The sequence below is a fragment of the Eleutherodactylus coqui genome, chromosome 6, assembly GCF_035609145.1.
Source record: "Eleutherodactylus coqui strain aEleCoq1 chromosome 6, aEleCoq1.hap1, whole genome shotgun sequence".
Taxonomy (NCBI): Eukaryota; Metazoa; Chordata; class Amphibia; order Anura; family Eleutherodactylidae; genus Eleutherodactylus; species Eleutherodactylus coqui.
Genome location: NC_089842.1, coordinates 52,344,632 through 52,363,059, shown reverse-complemented (window position 1 = coordinate 52,363,059; position 18,428 = coordinate 52,344,632). Strand labels below are relative to the sequence as shown.

The following is an 18,428-nucleotide window of genomic DNA, read 5'->3' as shown; positions in this document are numbered from 1 at the left end:
CAGACCTTTTTGGTGGATATTTACAATGTCATTTTTTTTATTTCACAATTTTCCACTGTAACTGGGGCATCCATGGGAGTCACAGGAGAAGGCATTCCCTAAAGGATAACGCTGGCTGGGCTGGGGTTTGGTAAGACCCAGCATCTCTGACATCCCAGGAGGTGCTGGTGATCAGGTGATTGGTGGGTCCAATAGAAAAATAGGCAGTACCGCATCCTCAATTCACTGCATAAGGTTGGATCCCCTTCGAGAAATCTCGCAGCGGGACCGACCCGCGCCCCTTCAGGGACCAGTGCAGGTCTCACCATGTGCCGGCCAGCCGGCGCATGCACAGAGCGCTGCCGGGAGTGACCTTTCTGTGCGGGCCTCTGCGAGACCCGCACAGAAATAGAGCATGCCGCGACTTGTTTTCCGTGTGCATTTTCACGCCGCAGAATTTCCGCCCGTGTGCAGGGGGCCTAACACTCGTTTAGCACTATGTAGGCTGGAAAAAAAAACCAAAGCGGTTAAAAACTGTTTCTGCTTTCTCCTCTGGGTCTCCGGTTGTCTCTGATAGCTGAGGACCTGACCTGCTTCTCCTAGATTTCAGAAGCTTTGAAGGGAACCTGTCACATTCCCAAAGCACCATAAGCGAAGTTATAGTGCTCTTAGGGGTGGTAATGTATTCTTTTATACTCACCCGCTTTCTGGATTCATCGCTGACTACTCTCTTCCTAAAGCATCTGTCTTGGTATTAGAGGATGTACATCTTTGTGATACATGTCTGTCTCTGAATGTACAGTCAAGTAGAAAAACCCAACTTAAAAGGGTTCTCAATCTTTCTCCCCCTCCCTGCTCTTCCCAATTATTTTGAAGCCTGCTCTGAATAGTGAAAAAGTGACCCTGTGGGCATGGAGAAACAAAGATGGAGGAGGGAATTAATGGAAAATGGATCAAATTTGCCAACGACACCAAGCTATAAGCGATAGCTAACACTAGGGAAGAGAGAGCGAGTATTCAAAAAGATCCAGAAAAACAGTGGGCTGCGACTAACAGAATGGTATTTAACAAGGAGAAATGCAAAGTCCTACATCTAGGCAAGGAACATGAAAAAAGCACATACAGAATGGGAGGAATTGGACTAAGCGGCAGCACATGTGAAAAAGACTTGGGTATACTAATAGATCACAGACTGAACATGAGTCAACAATGTGATGTAGCAGCCAAAAAGGCAAACACAAGATGAAAGGATCTGGGAATGTTTAGCTTGCAAAAAAGAAGGCTGAGAGGAGACTTAATAGCTGTCTACAAATATCTGAAGTGCTGTCACACTGCAGAGGGATCAGCCCTATTCTCATTTGTACAAGACTGGAAGCAATGGGATGAAACTGAAAGGGAGGAGACACAGATTGGATATTAGAAAAAACTTTCTGACAGTGAGGGTGATCAATGAGTGGAACAGGTTACCATGAGAGGTGGTGAGTCCTCCTTCAATGGAAGTCTTCAAACAAAGGCTAGACAAATATCTGTCTGGGATGATTTAGTGATTCTGCACTGAGCAGGGGGTTGGACCCGATGACCCTGGATGACTTCCAACTCTACCATTTATGTTACGCTTAAAAGGGATTTTTAGCCATAGAAAACAATGGTGGCCACGGGGGGCATGCATTACATACAAGATTTAAAAAAAAAAACCTGTACTCTTCTCCTGCAGCCGGGCTGCTCACCTGACGCCGCTTGCTGTCTCTCTAACTTCTAATTACTTTGGGCCCCAGCGGTCACGTAGTTTGTTTATGCACGTGACCCCTGCAGCCAATAGAAGACCAGACAGGGATGTCATTAGTGGCATCTCGCAAACCTGCCCGGGGGTTCTACATCAGAAGCCCTTGTAACGGGTTTACGGAATGTCACCAGGCCTACTAGTGGGTGATGTCACCTATGAAATACTAATGAGGGAGATGGAGCAATATCTCTGCATCGCCACCTATTGGAAGACAGCATTCCTGCAAGTCAGTGTTAGACTCTTTATGCAAGCTCTGTAACAATGACTGCGATTTGAAAGCCAAGCCAGAATACATACGCCTATGAAATGCTGAAGCGCCAGACTACCAACGCAGCGATCCAGCACCACAGCAAGTATATTACTGCTATATAGCTTTGGGCACTGGGGTCTCAAAACTATATAAAAAAAAGTGAAAAAAAACAAAAACCCTTTTAAGGTGTAATATAGTAGTCCTATTAGTTGTCAGCCATATTATATTTTGGTAATTTTATGTGTGCAAGAAAAAAACAAGCAAAATAACAAATTCCGACCTGTTGTATAAAATGCATCGTCTCCCCTACAAACACTGTTTTCAGTTCTTCTAAGGGGGATATGGTGCTTTATGCAGCATCCAGTATAGGACCGTACCGACCGGAATACAGTCTGCAATGTTATTCCATATTTTATCATTCATGTTTTTGCAGTCTCCTGGCTTAAGAAAATGCCGTTCTCAGTTGCTTTCTTTCATGGCCGTCCTCCCGGCTCTGCCAAACTCTGCATCCCAGTCTCTTTTGTGTGCTGAGAACTGCAGGCCGATGCACAACTGGATTGTTCTTGCTGACGGCAGCAGATGTCCCTTATAAAATGACGACTCAGGAGTCACAATAGACTGCAAAGCAGCTCTTTAATCATGTTGTTGATTTGTATATTCTCTGCTTAAAGGGGTATTCCCATCTTAGGCTTTAAGGGCATCCCAACTCACCTAGCAGAAGATTGAGGATCCTGCAACTCCAAACATCTCCTTAATGAGGAGTTGGCCAGGCTGGGTTGTAGGTTTTTTTTCTCTGAAGTGTATGTGATCTACAAGAATGGCAGATCACTGCTTGTTGACTGTGGGTTCACTAATTAATGATGAGCTACAGAGAGATGTGCTTTATGGGGTCTCTAAAGAGTCAAACCAGTGGGGAACGCTCGATAGGTTGTGCACAATCCTTCCACCTGAAGCTTGCCATACCCTCAGACTCTTCAACCACTTCCAATCCACTGTCTGACGTTTTCCTACGTTCTGATTGAAGCTTGTACAGCTCCAATGTCAGAAGACGTCCGACAGGGTATTCTTACTGTCTGTTGCCAGCCACTTCGTTGTCGAAGCCTCTCTGGCGCACACACGCTGGCTTTAGCCAGCAGATGGCATCGTTGTATAAAAGCAAAAAGAGAAAGCATTTTAGGAAACCCTGAATCCAAAATTGGATTGGAAAGGGTTAATACATCCTATGCATGGCATCCTACAAGGTACATCTCCAAACAAGTGCTCTTTAGGATGGGTTTAGGGAATACTAAAGGAACCACTTCAAAGTTGTTGTCATGAGGAAACCCTATGCAAGGCCACCCAATGAGCAGGAGCATTGGCTTGATGGAAGAGCACATGTTCAGCCGCCTTCGGCCATTTTTCTTGCAACGTGTCTTCAGGTTTGTGTGCAGGATAGCGTGCACAGATTCTTCGGAAATGTCAACTTTGGAGAAGGTGATTATGGAGGACTGCCGATTGACTGCGGATAAGATTGCTGACACTCGCATAATCATGTTGTCGGACTGGCTGGTGCGTGGTGAAGGCTCCTTTTGGGGTGTTCATTAACGTTTGGCCTTCTTTGAACTGTCACATGCACGAAATATGCAGTTCTCACATCCAAGACTCCTTCCCCACATCCCGCTCAACTGGTGATGAATGTTGATGGTTTTCCTTCCACACAAGCGGATGATTGCACGCTATTCTTGGAATGTGAGTGTCGCCATTTTATTTAAAGAAGACTCCTCTAACGCCAACCACTGTCATGTGGGTTCTGTGCGCTGGACGATGATGCCCTCTCTATCACTCATCCCCGAAGAATGCCCGCGTACTTTCGGAGCATGCTGCTCAAGTCAAAATTCACACAGCGTTTCCTCTTTTGCAGATTTCTGGTTTAAGGGAACCTGTCAAATTCCTACTGCTCCATAATCTAAGTTATGGTGCTGCTGGGGGATGTGACAGGAAGACGGGTGATGTATTTTTTATACACCGCTGCTCCTGTAATCCAGCAGTGTCCCTCTCTGAAGTTGGCATGATGCACAAGAGTGACTCTATTCAAAATCCCAGGCATGCGCTCTCCCATACAAGTCTATGTGAAAGGGGCTCCTTCTCCCATGCGGGCCTGCAGGGAGGGGGGGCTCGGGCTCGTTCTCCCATGCGGGCCTGCAGGGAGGGGGGCTCGGGCTCGTTCTCCCATGCGGGCCTGCAGGGAGGGGGGCGAGGGCTCGTTCTCCCATGCGGGCCTGCAGGGAGGGGGCGAGGGCTCGTTCTCCCATGCGGGCCTGCAGGGAGGGATGGGGAGGTGAGGGCTCGTTCTCCCATGCGGGCCTGCAGGGAGGGGGGGGGGGGGCGAGGGCTCGTTCTCCCATGCGGGCCTACAGGGAGGGGGGGGGGGGTGAGGGCTCGTTCTCCCATGCGGGCCTGCAGGGAGGGATGGGGAGGCGAGGTCTCGTTCTCCCATGCGGGCCTGCAGGGAGGGATGGGGAGGCGAGGTCTCGTTCTCCCATGCGGGCCTGCAGGGAGGGATGGGGAGGCGAGGTCTCGTTCTCCCATGCGGGCCTGCAGGGGGAGGGATGGGGAGGCGAGGTCTCGTTCTCCCATGCGGGCCTGCAGGGAGGGATGGGGAAGCGAGTTCTCGTTCTCCCATGCGGGCCTGCAGGGAGGGATGGGGAGGCGAGGTCTCGTTCTCCCATGCGGGCCTGCAGGGAGGGATGGGGAGGCGAGGTCTCGTTCTCCCATGCGGGCCTGCAGGGAGGGGGGGGGGGGCGAGGGCTCGTTCTCCCATGCGGGCCTGCAGGGAGGGGGGGGCGAGGGCTCGTTCTCCCATGCGGGCCTGCAGGGAGGGGGGGGGGGCGAGGGCTCGTTCTCCCATGCGGGCCTGCAGGGAGGGGGGGGCGAGGGCTCGTTCTCCCATGCGGGCCTGCAGGGGGGGGGGGGCGAGGGCTCGTTCTCCCATGCGGGCCTGCAGGGAGGGATGGGGAGGTGAGGGCTCGTTCTCCCATGCGGGCCTGCAGGGAGGGGGGGGGGGCGAGGGCTCGTTCTCCCATGCGGGCCTACAGGGAGGGGGGGGGGGGTGAGGGCTCGTTCTCCCATGCGGGCCTGCAGGGAGGGATGGGGAGGCGAGGTCTCGTTCTCCCATGCGGGCCTGCAGGGAGGGATGGGGAGGCGAGGTCTCGTTCTCCCATGCGGGCCTGCAGGGAGGGATGGGGAGGCGAGGTCTCGTTCTCCCATGCGGGCCTGCAGGGGGAGGGATGGGGAGGCGAGGTCTCGTTCTCCCATGCGGGCCTGCAGGGAGGGATGGGGAAGCGAGTTCTCGTTCTCCCATGCGGGCCTGCAGGGAGGGATGGGGAGGCGAGGTCTCGTTCTCCCATGCGGGCCTGCAGGGAGGGGGGGGGGGCGAGGGCTCGTTCTCCCATGCGGGCCTGCAGGGAGGGGGGGGGGGCGAGGGCTCGTTCTCCCATGCGGGCCTGCAGGGAGGGGGGGGGGGCGAGGGCTCGTTCTCCCATGCGGGCCTGCAGGGAGGGGGGGGGGCGAGGGCTCGTTCTCCCATGCGGGCCTGCAGGGAGGGGGGGGGGGGCGAGGGCTCGTTCTCCCATGCGGGCCTGCAGGGGGGGGGGGGGCGAGGGCTCGTTCTCCCATGCGGGCCTGCGGGGGAGTGTGTGTACAAGACTCTTAAAAAGTCTGAATTTAGTGCTGCACATAGACTTCAGAGAGGGGACGCTACTGAATCACATGAGACTGTTACGTCCCTAACAGTACCATAGCTTAGTTAAGTTTGCTTTGGTGATGTGACCAGTTCCTTTTAAGCATTTTACCTATTGCGTGGTTATGGGTGAAGTCATTGGCAATATTCATATGTTGATATGTGCATAGTTTTTCAAAACTGTTTTATTGAGTTTTCTTCAGTAAATAAACACTATAAACGAAAAAAAATGTGGGTTTTCTTTGTTTTTAAACCTAGTCCGATAATATGGTAAAGCACTTCATAGAGATTGTACAAGTCAGGTCTCTGTAGAAGATCTTCACAGAGCAGAATACAGGATCCAGCCTGGTCTATTAAAACTGTTAAAACAAGGAAAATAAAGTTTGGGAAAGGGGATGGGTGTAGGGGAATAGGGAAGGAAAGCAGGAGATCATATTGGAAGGGCACCCCTAATCTCTCTACCAGGATGTGTGGCAGGTGGTATATTTAGTTTTCATCTGGATGCAGAGGGCAAGAAAAAGGGGGGAGGGGGGGGGGGGTAGAAAAAGATTTCCAAAACTTTGAAGATCCTTACAACCTTGGATTCCTTGAGGGTGAATGATTTCACACAGTCCATCTTAAAACAAAAAGATAACTTGTCCAGGGAGTCTTCGGGATGGCTCATGTGGGACTGCTGTGTGTGGCTGCAGGGACCATATGTTGTCATTTCTAGTTCTTCGGTAGCATTTTTGGGATGTATGATCCCACTGAACATCAAAGGGCACAAAATTGGTTAGGTGGGTTATGGCAAAGTCTTGTTCCCAGAAATGTTTGGACTGCTCCACAGGACCAAGGGCAGTCAAAAGCAGTTTGCTTGTTTTTTCTCTCTGCTTGTATACGCACCCAGAAGGTTTTTGCTGCCCCATAACTTTTCTTTCTTTGATTACTGTATTTCCATCCATTGCACAAATGTTTACTTAATATTTGTTCTTTTGTTCGGCTATCACTGATGGTTGTAATATTATGTGCTTTGTTCCTTCCAGCCCTCAGTGGTTATTGGTGTGGGTGTGCGGAGTATTTGAGTAAGCATGACTATGCAATCCTGTAATGTTTACCAGTCCATAGTAACATAGTGTGTCAGGCTGAAAAAAGAGGCCTATGTCCATCTAGTTCAGCCTATTACCCCCCCAATGGTGATCCAGAGGGAGGCAAAAAAAAAAACTATTTTCATTGTAGTGGAAATTCCTTCCCGACTCCAATTTGGTTATCGGAGTAATCCCCGGACCACCGACTCTTCTGAAGTAATCGGGGACTAGAACAAGTCCTTTTCCATGTGGGTGTTCCCCAGTGGTTTCCCATTTAGTGTGTAATGGTGACATGTATTTCCTGCCCATGTGCAGGACCTTACATTTATCAGTGTTAGGGCGGACACGCACTGGCGGTTCTTTTTTTTTTCTCCTCTGCGCTGCGAGAGTAAGTGAAAACTCTTGCAGCGCGAGAAGAAAAGGGATATTGCAAGTCTTTTCAATGGGGCCAGCTAAGAGAGTGCTATTCATGAATGAATAGCTAAGCACTATCTGTAATTGGCTGAGCGCTCAGCCAATAGCTAAGCACTAGCTGCTATTGGCTGAGCGCTCAGCCAAACAGCACAGCCCTTTCAGGAGGCAGGGATTTTTAAACCACTTATTGATGCTTTTCAGGGAAGGGCTTATATTTCAAACCCTTCCCAGAAAATTATACTGCAGGGTTTGAAAGCAATGGGATAGCATGCTGCACTTCTGCCACAGCTGTGGCAGAGGATTCCTTCATCCCTGCGTTCCCCGCGGGGATGAAGGAAACTCCTGTCACAGCTGTGACAGCTGTGGCAGAAGTCTGCAGTCTTACAGCTGGTGAGCCAGCAGTGACCTTGTGTACGGGCGCGGCAAAATTGTACTTAGGCAGGCGATCCTGCACGGTACACCCTGTTTTGTTTGTTTATATCTACCGCAGTGAGGCTTATACCCGCCGCTGATACACAATGTAATTGTGAGAATTGTTATGTAAAAACGAGAACTTTATGATTCCAAAGGATGATTTGCCTGTGTAAACGGGCTGCACGGACGCGAACGAGCAGATGATGGCATCACCAGCTCGTTAATGCGGGCACACGAGAGTCGTGGGGTTCTGGTTTGGTGTAAGAGGGCCATAAAGTTTTGTATGTGTAGAATGAAAGGGTAAGAGGTGATAACTATGAAATCCCAGGTAAGGGTGTGGATGTGCCGAGGAGGCCCGGGGGTCTCTAAAGTTTGCATGCATGATTTTACTGGTTAGCCAATGAAGGTCTCACCTCTATGATACTTCTATCTTGTTCTGCATTAGGGTATTTAACATCATAGTTTTTCAACCTGGTACTACACTATGTTTGCTTTTCATCTCATGCAAATTTAGCAAAGCCTCCTTTGTTTGCTACTGCCCAGTGTTAGAAGCCATTGTTCTTTCTTTTTATATGGCTAGATTGCTGCATCTGGCAGTAAAATCGGCTTTTTAACCCCTTAAGGACACGACCTATTTTGGGCTTAAGGATGCAACGATTTTTGGCGGATTTTCTTCTCCATTTTTCAAAAGTCATCACTTTTTTATTTTTCCATCGACGCGGCCGTATAAGGGCTTGTTTTTTGCATGGCGAACTGTAGTTTTTATCTGTGCCATTTTTGGGTACATTGACTATATTGTAAAACTTATTTTTTTTATGATACCAGGGAGAGAATTGATGATTTATCAATTCTGCCATAGATTTTTTTTTTTACAGCGTTAATCATGAAGCATAAATCACACAATCCATTTTTTTTGCGGACCGCTACGGTTACAGCAATACCAAAATTCTTACTTTTTTTTTTTTTTTAGGTTTTTTGGAAATCTTTTTTTTTTTTTTTTCTAAATCGCTTCTTTCAAAGTCCTGAAACGTTTTATTTTTTGATGCACGGAGCTCTATGAGGGCTTATTTTTTGCACGACGAGCTGTAGTTTTTATTGGTACCATTTTGGGGTACATACGGCTTTTTTGATCACTTTTATTGCGTTTTTATTGAGGCAAAAAGCTAAAAATTAGCCTTTTGCCTCAGTTTTTTAAGTGTATATTTTAACGCTTTTTTCCCTGCACAGTCAAAAGCATGTACAACGTATTGTACGTGTCGTTACGGACGCGACAATACCAAATATGTGTTGTGTCTTTTTACCTTTTTTATGCTAATATGAGAAAAAGCATAAAAAAAGGGTTTTTTTTTTAAACTTTTTTTTTTTTTTTGTTTTTACATTTTTCTTCTTTATTCATTTTTTTTCTTCTTTTTTTACACTGTGTCCCTCTGGGGCACTTACAGCACAGCACTTATGATCGCTGTGATAAGGCATGGCAGGGCTACTGCCCTGCCATGCCTGATCGCTTATACAGCGATCACAGGCTATGGCGTCCTGCTGCCATAGCAACCAGCCTGGTTCTCTGCGATTATATCGCGAGAACCCGGTGACGTCACACAGGGAGCACGCTCCCTCTGTGAACCCGTCCCATGCTGCGATCTACATAGATCGCGGCAGGGAAGGAGTTAACAGCGGGGGGCGCGAGATCATAAGTGATCTCGCGCTATTCCCAGGACGTAAGTTTACGCCCTGTTGCGGGAAGTCCCCCGCTGCCAGGACGTAAACTTAGGCCCTGGAGCGGGAAGGGGTTAATGTAGCTCATGTACTATCTGTACACTGTGCTGTACACTTCCTATTGGGTTACGCGGCATCCCCTCTTCTGCAGCTTGTAGGTTCTCTGGAAGGCCCAATGTCCACGGGCGGATTGTATTTGCGGAACCTGCGCTGGGGATCCGCAAACCAAACCGCCCGTAGGGATGCATGGATATCCGCAAAACAATTGAAAGCTTGCAGATGTCATTGTTTCCCGGCATGCAGAAAACACGCGGGGACAAAATCTCAGCATACTCCATTTTCTGCAGATTCCCGTACAGACTGCTTCCATTGAAGTCAACGAAAGCCGGCACATCCGCAGCTGACACTGTGGACATGCCGCGGATCTGTGGGAAAGCAGGAGATTTTGAAAAAAAAAAGCACTGTGCATGCACCCAGCACGCCAGCCGGCGTGCCCGGACACATCCACCGTGCAGAAGAAAGAAGACCCGCATGGATGCGGGCACGGGTGGAAACTGCTGCGGAATTCCACACCTGGAAACCATGCGTGCCCGTGGACATGAGGCCTTCGTGTTCAGAACCCCAACAAATCTATCTAGAGTAAATGGTAAAGTCGGGGAGGAGGGGGATGCTGCTGCAGATTCTCAATCACTTTGTCAGTAGGCTACCATGACAGGCACCAGCAGATGTAATATCTTTGTGTTGTCTGGCAGGATCTAGGTTTATATAAGCCCCAGTAGGGTTTCAGAATTCTGCTTAAGGACCAGGCTGTTTTGTACCTAAGGGACTTGACATTTTAGGGATTTTACCCATGTGGTAGTTTTACTACCCTTTCCCCCCCCCCTTCATCTACCCCAATTAATTTTGCTGCAATTTTTTTAGTTTATTGGGGGTAATTTGTAAAAAAAAAAAGATATTTTATATATATATATAATTTTTTTAAAAATGTTTTATCTTTTTTTTTTTTTAGTAAATTTACGCTGACATAAAGTATGGGAATGGTCTCCTTCTTTTTGTTTTGGATGTTTTAATATATAATATATATGGTTTTGGATTACAGGGCAACGGTTTTGGATGGCGTCGGCTTTGAGCCATTTTCTTTTTCTATGTATATATTTTTATTTTATGCAGTAATTTTGTTTTTACTTATTTTGGTGCCTTTTTTTTTTTTAACAATCTATGACATCCCCAATGATGTCATATAAAACCTGGGGGTCATTCACATTGTATTTTTTTTTTTTTTTTTTTTGTATTTGACACTTTTTTCCTGTACCTGGGGCATCCGTTGGAGCAGCATCCATAGAAGCCCCAGTTACCGGGGAAAACATCTCCCTGTAGTGACTATAATCACTGACGGCGCTGATTAGGGTCTGCTAGGACCCAGTAGCTCTGCTGTGCCAGAGGATCCTGGCGGTCACGTGATCGCTGCCAGCCCATGTAGTGGAAAAAAACAGTGGCCGATGAAAGCACAGGGTGATCATCGCTGGGGCAGCGGACGGGCACCGAAGGGGTCAGAGAGTCGTCCATTGTAAGAGGGGCTTTACTGTTTTGGATTTCCTCACTTTACCTGTTTTCGATCACACTGCTGCACCATTCTACGTTTATAATCCCATAAGTCTTTGCCTTTTCCCTGTGCTAGAATGAGAATAGTTTTCTTGGTTCTGTCTTGTTCTAAATTTGCAGATTTTTACCGTTTGCTGTAGGAAAATGCATCACACAACTATTTGCCTTGCCAACTTAAATGATGCTTCTGACTATTATTTTAAGTTTCCATCTTCTCTCTCTGCAGGAGAACCAGATCCATGCATGGACCATGCCCAGTAACCACGTTCGGACCAAAGGCCTGTATGCTGCAGAATCCGAAGGCGATCATGTAAGTAGTAGTCCCCAAGAACCGCTCACATGCCTTCTCAGATGTTCTGCACACCATCTTGGGGCTGATGTCCCTATTTGTGTATACATTCAGTATGACTGAACAAATAAGATCTGCATTTTGGGCTGTAGGGCTCTATGGAATGGCTGCATAGACAATATGCCATAGGAGCAATATATGTTGATAAAAACTAATGCCTGTTACCCTTTAAATTGTTGTTAAATATATTTTAAGGGGTATGTCCTTTTTTACAAGGCATTTCTTTCTTTATTTCTTTAATGTGAAATTAAGCAACTTAGGACATTGTCATGAAGACTATTTCCAATCTACTTGTGTTTACAGCTCCCATGCCAATCTATGTGTCTGTTTTGTAAGGGACCACAAACACATCCTGTATATACTTTTTTTTTCTATAGTTGTCTCACTTCTAGCGGTTTTACTGCAGGAAGCAGACAGCGCCGTACATTGCACAGTGGCCTCAGTTGGTACTGCAGGCTGAGTCCTATTGAAGCGAATGGGACTCAGCCTGCAGTACCAACCTGGGCCACTACGCAATGTATGGAGCTGTTTGCTTCCTGCAGGAAAAAAAAATAGCTAGAAGTGGTACAACCCCTCTAAAGGGGTATTCCAGTGTTTCAAGATGAAAGTTCGATGCTTCATAAGGTGATAACATGTAATTTTGCAATCTAATGTTATAAGTTGTTTTATAAAACTGCAGAAGTATCACTTTACCTGTGGTCTCTCCCCGCTTAGTTCTCCATTGGTATCCAGGGGTTATAACCTGTAGGCTCCACTATTTTACTGATCAGACATGCTCATTGCCTTCAAATTCTGAAATGGCGACACAGTTTGTACAGTTCTGAATGCGCACCCATCAATAACTGGCAGTAGGGCATTGTGGGAACTGTAGTTTTTGCACTCCTTGGCAGGCGTTTTAAATAACAAGGTGGAAAGCTGAAGCTGCCTGGAAAGCAGCGGTGGTGCAGATCGGCAATAAAGATACTGGAGCTCATTGTGATGATTCAGATGGACGTTTTGATTAATGGCCATAAGTAGAAATCTTAGGGAAACTTTGAAAATTTCACCCAGTCTCCGGAATACCCCTTTAAGTGCTTTGTGCAGAAAAGGAAGCCTTTAGACGGAATGATTATTGTTCAAAAAACGTTCAAATCAGTGAAAGGGAATGATAATCCGGTCTAAATGCAATCCGCCGACTAACGAGAATCTATCACTTTTCACTTGTCCATTTCATGCCGGCATAAAAATCCTCGTTGGCTCGTTAACTAATAGTTCAGTTTAAATAGCGATTGTTCGTTCTTTCATATTCACTGCACGAGAGTGAATGAGCCAGCAGTGACGTCACTCACTCATTCAAAGGAGAATCGGCTCGTCTAAAAGGAGCCTATAGGAAGTGTGACCCCAGGAAGGGCAAACGTTCAACATACCGCCAACCAGTGATGGTCTCCAGCCAAACACGTTAACAGGCGCCATTCTGTGGTCAACCTTACTCCCATTTTCTGTGTGGAGGGCGAAGAGGAAACTGCAAGCGGACGATTCGTCAAAGGATTAGAGAAAGTTAAAAAAAAAAAAAAAAATTTCACATTTCCGTGTTCGCAAAAGTCCGATTTAACAAAATAACACGATTTCGCCATTTATGGGGAAAAAAAAAAGTTATGGCGACAGAAAATAATGAAAAAAAAAAAAGTGAACTAGCAATGAACAAATAAAAAAAAGCCGTGCCATTTAGGGCTCATGTCAACGACCGTGTTTTAACCGTGTATCACGGCTGTGTGATACACGGTGAATGGAGCCAATAAAAGTCAATGGGCTTTCATGCAGACCGGCATGTTTCATGCACAGCGGCGTGGGAAGCCGCAGCCCTAAGGGGTTAGGAAATGTACTGTAAAGTCCCTACGAAGTCAAGGTGTTATAACCGATAATATGAGGTCTGTTATGTTCCATTTTTTTGGGTTTTCATCGACTTTCAGTAACCAGTCGGCATGGTGTTGGTTTATAACCAGTCGGTTTGGGGTCACATGAGGACAAGTAGGGTGTAGCCATTTTAATTGTCCGAGTACAGTAAATACAGGGAGCAGTAGGGGCGGAGCGCTGCCGGTCTTGTGTACAAGTCCTGTGATTCACACTTGATGTGAATGCCATAACAATATTGACTCTGCAGGCTTTGTTTTACTGGGTCAATAGGGGAGGAAATGGCATCGATCTCATCAATAAGCAAATAAAATACACTTTCATTGTTTGGTAAAGGTGCGTTTATATGAAACGATTAGCGTTTAAAAAAAATCGCCAGATCATACGAATTTGAACGATAATCTTCTGTGTAAACACGGTCAGTGGATGAACGATGAACAATAATTTGTTCACTTACCGTTCATTTCACGCAGGCATGAAAATTAATCATTGGCTTGTTCGCTAATCGTTCTATAGTGAATGTGAACGATTTATCCACCTGTTGTCGTTTGCTGATGCAAAAGCATGTGTGTAAAAGCACCCTAAGAGCTACAGCAAAGGCAGATAGTGGTTTGACCCCTAGGTAATGGGCCCCTTACCACCCATATCAACCCCTTTTTTTTTTATAGCAGTCATCTTATGATCACAGGCATGACTACAATGAAAGATATCACCCATATACAGTAGATAGCATGGATCCACCATTAAGGCCTCATGTCCACGGGGAAAATAATAATTAAAATCCGCAGCGGATCACCCGCGCGCGGATCCGCGCCCCATAGGAATGCATTGACCACCCGCGGGTAGCTAAATACCCGCGGATGGTCAATAAATGTGAATTAGAAAAATCATGGAGCATGAAAAAAAATGGACATGCTCCATTTAGGTGCGGATCACGCTCCGGATGGCCCCATTGATCTCTATGGGGTGCGGGAAATCCGCTGCGGGTGTTAAATGCCATTTATTTGGGTGCGTGAAATCTGCATGCGGATTACAAGTTTGGCTTCTTTTTCAGTGGCCTTGCATTTTTTTTCACGCGCAGATGCAAAAATGCCATCCGCGTGCATACACGCGTGAAAAAAAACGCATCCGCGTGTCATCCGCATGCAATAAAATACTATTTTAAGCTCATCCGCACTGCATCCGCGGCCCAAATCCGCGTTACAAATCCGGAGCAGATTTGATTTTCCCCGTGGACATGAGGCCTTACAGTAGATAATGATAAAAGATCCTTTGTACAGGTCAAAGAGAATGTTTAGAACAACCTCCCATAGAAGTCAGTGAGTCCCCTCTTACTTACTCTGTGTGAATGGCCCATGATTTCTACTGCAAAGCATCTCTAAATGCTTTTAACTGCATCAAAGGCAAGATGGCCACAGCAATAGTACAGACAATAGATTAAAGAATCTACAATAAGAAAGTAAAGGGAGAAGGGGGACATGATGGAAACCTATAGGCTACAGGAGGAGAGAAGGAAGAGGTAGTACATGATGGAAACCTATATGTATATGTTACAGGAAGAGAGAAAGGATAGGCGGGACATCATGGAAACCTTTATATATGTTACAGGAGGAGAGAAGGGAGAGGAGGACATGATGGAAACCTTTATATATGTTACAGAAGGAGAGAAGGATGAGGAGGGACATGATGGAAGCATTTATAGATATTACAGGAAGAGAGAAAGGAGAGGGGGACATCATGGAAACCTATATATATATATATATATATATATATATATATATATATATATATATATATGTTACAGGAGGAGAGAAGGGAGAAGAGGGACATGATGGAAACCTTTATATATGTTACAGGAGGAGAGAAGGGAGGGGGACATGATGGAAACCTTTATGTTATAGGAGGAGAGAAGGGAGAAGAGGGGCATGTTGGAAGCTTTTTATATATGTTACAGGAGGGAAGAAAGGGGAGGGGGACATGATGGAAACCTTTACATATATAAAAAGTTTCCATCACATTCTCCCTCTTCTCTCCTTATGTAACTAGATAGAGAGATAGAGAGAGAGAAGAGGGAGAACATGATGAAAACTTTTTATATATGTTACTGGAGAAGAGAAGGGAGAGGGGGGACATGAGGGAAACCTTTATATATGTTACAGGAGGGAAGAAGTGAGGGGGGCATAATGGAAACCTTTATATATGTTACAGGAGGAGAGAAGGGAGAGGAGGGGCATGATGGAAACCTTTATATATGTTACAGGAGGGAAAAAGCGAGGGGGGACATGATGGAAACCTTTATATATGTTACAGGAGGAGAGAAGGGAGAAAGGGACATGATGGAAATCATTACATATGTTTTAAAGATCTAAATACGGTTCAGGAAGGAAGAAGATAAATAGTAGGACAAGGGGGCACAATGTTGCATTAGTTGTGAGTTAGATCAGAAACCATTCCAGGATATATTTGACTGAAAGAGTAGTTGATGCTTGGAACCAACTTCCAACAGATGTGGTTGAAAAATCAATGATAAATGAATTCAAGCTGCCTGGAATAAACATACAATCTATCTATTCTAAGACCTAGAAAGGAAAAATATAAGGGCATACTAGATATACCAGGGGGTGTCTATTTCTGCCCTCCGTTTCCTGTCATGTTCTGTATGGAGGTAGAGGTGACTTATATTTTGTAGCATTATTACGCTTGTGCAATAGATGAAGCCTGTTTTGTATACAATAAAGTTGATATTTTTAATGTGAGACATAGTGTGATATGGCATTATGTTGTTTGCACATTTTCCATTTGTTCATTGTCCTATTATGGTTTCTATATTAGTTTGCAGCCATTACTGTTTAAATTGTCTGGGGCTACTAGACGAATATACAGTCTCTGTGCCCAGTTATCACCACACCATGCCCAAATACCCCCACACCGTGCTAAATTAGCATTGTGCATGCATTTTGTTATATACATTAGCCCCTCGCCTAACAGTTCAACGACTAGATGGATCAGTACAAATGAATATTATATTGATGAGTTGCCATTCATGTAGTTCCCTATATAATTCCTTATGATGCCACTTGTTTGCTTTCCTGAGCTACTCTTTGTATATGAAGAACTGCCATAGGAGACGCTGCGGGGTCTGCATACAATGAGCTCTTATGACTGTCTCCTGCATGGGACGTCAAGCGATATCACATGACCCGTCTCTCTCGGAGGACTTCAACAGGTTGTTCCTAGTTGTTTTTCTGTAAACTGAAATATCGGACCATAAAAAGACTGCAAGATTAGAAAAAAAGTCTTTGTATCCAGAACAGCGCCACCTCTGTCCATGGGCTGCCTTGGTATTCAGATACATAGGGACTGGGCAGCAATACCAGAAATGGACAGAAGTGGCGCTGTAGATTCCCTAAATTACAGTAAATTATCCCATGTACGTTTTTTGTGATCATGCGCTATATAACATGTGCAGAGCAGCCAGTCGGCGCCGGTTTTGACCTGTCGCTCCTATTCCGTGTTTCAAGGATCAGTTCACGCATCCTGGCTTCATGTTGTAAAATAATTCTGTATATCACGGACAGATGGATGGAGCAGAAATGAGTGTTGTATAAAACGACCTTTGATTTGGAGATAATAAGCCGTATATAAACAATACCGGTGAAAAGTGCCGCTAAGAATAGAGGCTTTTACACGACGGTTTGGGGTTTGTTCAGTGAGTAATCCCGTCCTCGTTGGTCTCCAGTTATGTAACCCCCTTACAGTGCAATCAGTCTGCCCAGCAGATCCGTAATCCACAAAACATGGCGTCCAGCGCGGTCTACAACCTACGACATCAATTAGGAAATCTACAGATTTCTTATCAAATCAAGACTTGGAAGCTTCTGCCCCCGCTGTTAGTAGAGGCGGAGTACAAGGAATTTGACCCCTGGACCTCTTACCTGTGTAGTCAGACTGATTCAGCGTATATCTCAAGACCTGTGTCCTATATTGAGATAACAATACAGTACTTGAATAGGAAAGTACGGATACACTACACAATGGTACAGCGCTCCGTGTAAGACCGAGTAAAACCCAATTGCAAACAAAGTTAGAGTAGCTTGTGAGAAGCTGAAATCGGCTCTCCAAGTCCTGCTCTGCAGTGATTGAAGTAGGGAAAGCATATTCGGTAGTAACTGGCAGCCTCCTGCTACGATACATGGATGGAGCCGACGTTGGACCGGTGTTCATTCCATTCATACCTGAATCTCCTGCAGACGACGGTGAGTGACTTCCCGGATAATCTGCCCCATCGTAACTGCCGGCACCAGCTAACACCTGAGCAGACCGATTATATAGTTTTATGGGAAAAGATTCCGTATAACTTGTATTTTCCTCATTTTATATCTCTGCTCATTCTGCGTTTAGTAATCCAGCGGCCGGTCCTATCAGTGACTGACAGATGACCGTCCAATGGACGTCTAAACTCAGAATGTGCAGGGATTTAAAGAAGCACTGTTTTAATTTTGGGAAATCCCATCCAGGTATGACTTACCTCTACTGTGAAGAATCCGGTTCTGTAGCTTATTCCGTCCAGGCTGTGTACTTTGCATTGTTTGTACAGCCTGCAGGTTGTGTGACCAACACTCTGACAACTTTGTGTCCTGCAGTTAGTGAGGCAGATTTATGACAACTGTCATAAAGAAAGACAGTCTTTCTTGTCCATAGCAACCAATCACAGCGCAGATTTCATTTCTTATTCTGCTCTTCAGTCTTGCGAGCTCTGAAGACAACACTTATTGGGCATTCTGAGATCAAGGAGATCAGATTCCCATTAAAGGGGTTGTGCCAAGTTATAAAGTAAATCCATATCCACAGGACAGGGTATAACTTTATGATCAGGAAGGGGGGGGGGGTTGTGAAACACTGGAGCCCCCACCAAACCGGAGATTGGTGAGCTGGTCAGTCCCCAAGTGAATGGAGCTGAGACCACTGCACCATTCACTTCAAGGACAGCACTGAAGATAAGAGTGCGAGCGCTTTGGCAATCTGTTTGTTTCTGTCATTGAATTGAATGACTTGTGCTTCATTCACTCAGGCAGCGACTTGGGAACAGTGGGGGTCCCAGTAGTCAGATCTCTCCTGATCCTCAAGTTATCACCTGACCTGTGGATGCGAGGGGTTAACTTAATAACTTGGCACAACCCCTATTCCGAGCAATCATTCACTCCGCTTTCAGCGCTGCTACCTGCGTGTACTGCCCATTGGGCAGGACTGTT

At 46.0% G+C, this 18,428-nt stretch overlaps 1 protein-coding gene across 3 annotated transcripts in view; it reads left to right on the top strand.

Annotated features, from left to right (window-relative positions):
* NADK (NAD kinase) overlaps window positions 1-18,428 on the top strand; it is an 84,292-nt gene that overhangs the window by 31,611 nt on the left and 34,253 nt on the right. For all 3 annotated transcript variants that reach the window (XM_066606833.1, XM_066606831.1, XM_066606832.1), the window contains exon 3: window positions 11,164-11,247. In XM_066606833.1, coding sequence (XP_066462930.1) covers window positions 11,164-11,247 — 84 coding nt within the window. The remainder of the gene's footprint in view (window positions 1-11,163; window positions 11,248-18,428) is intronic.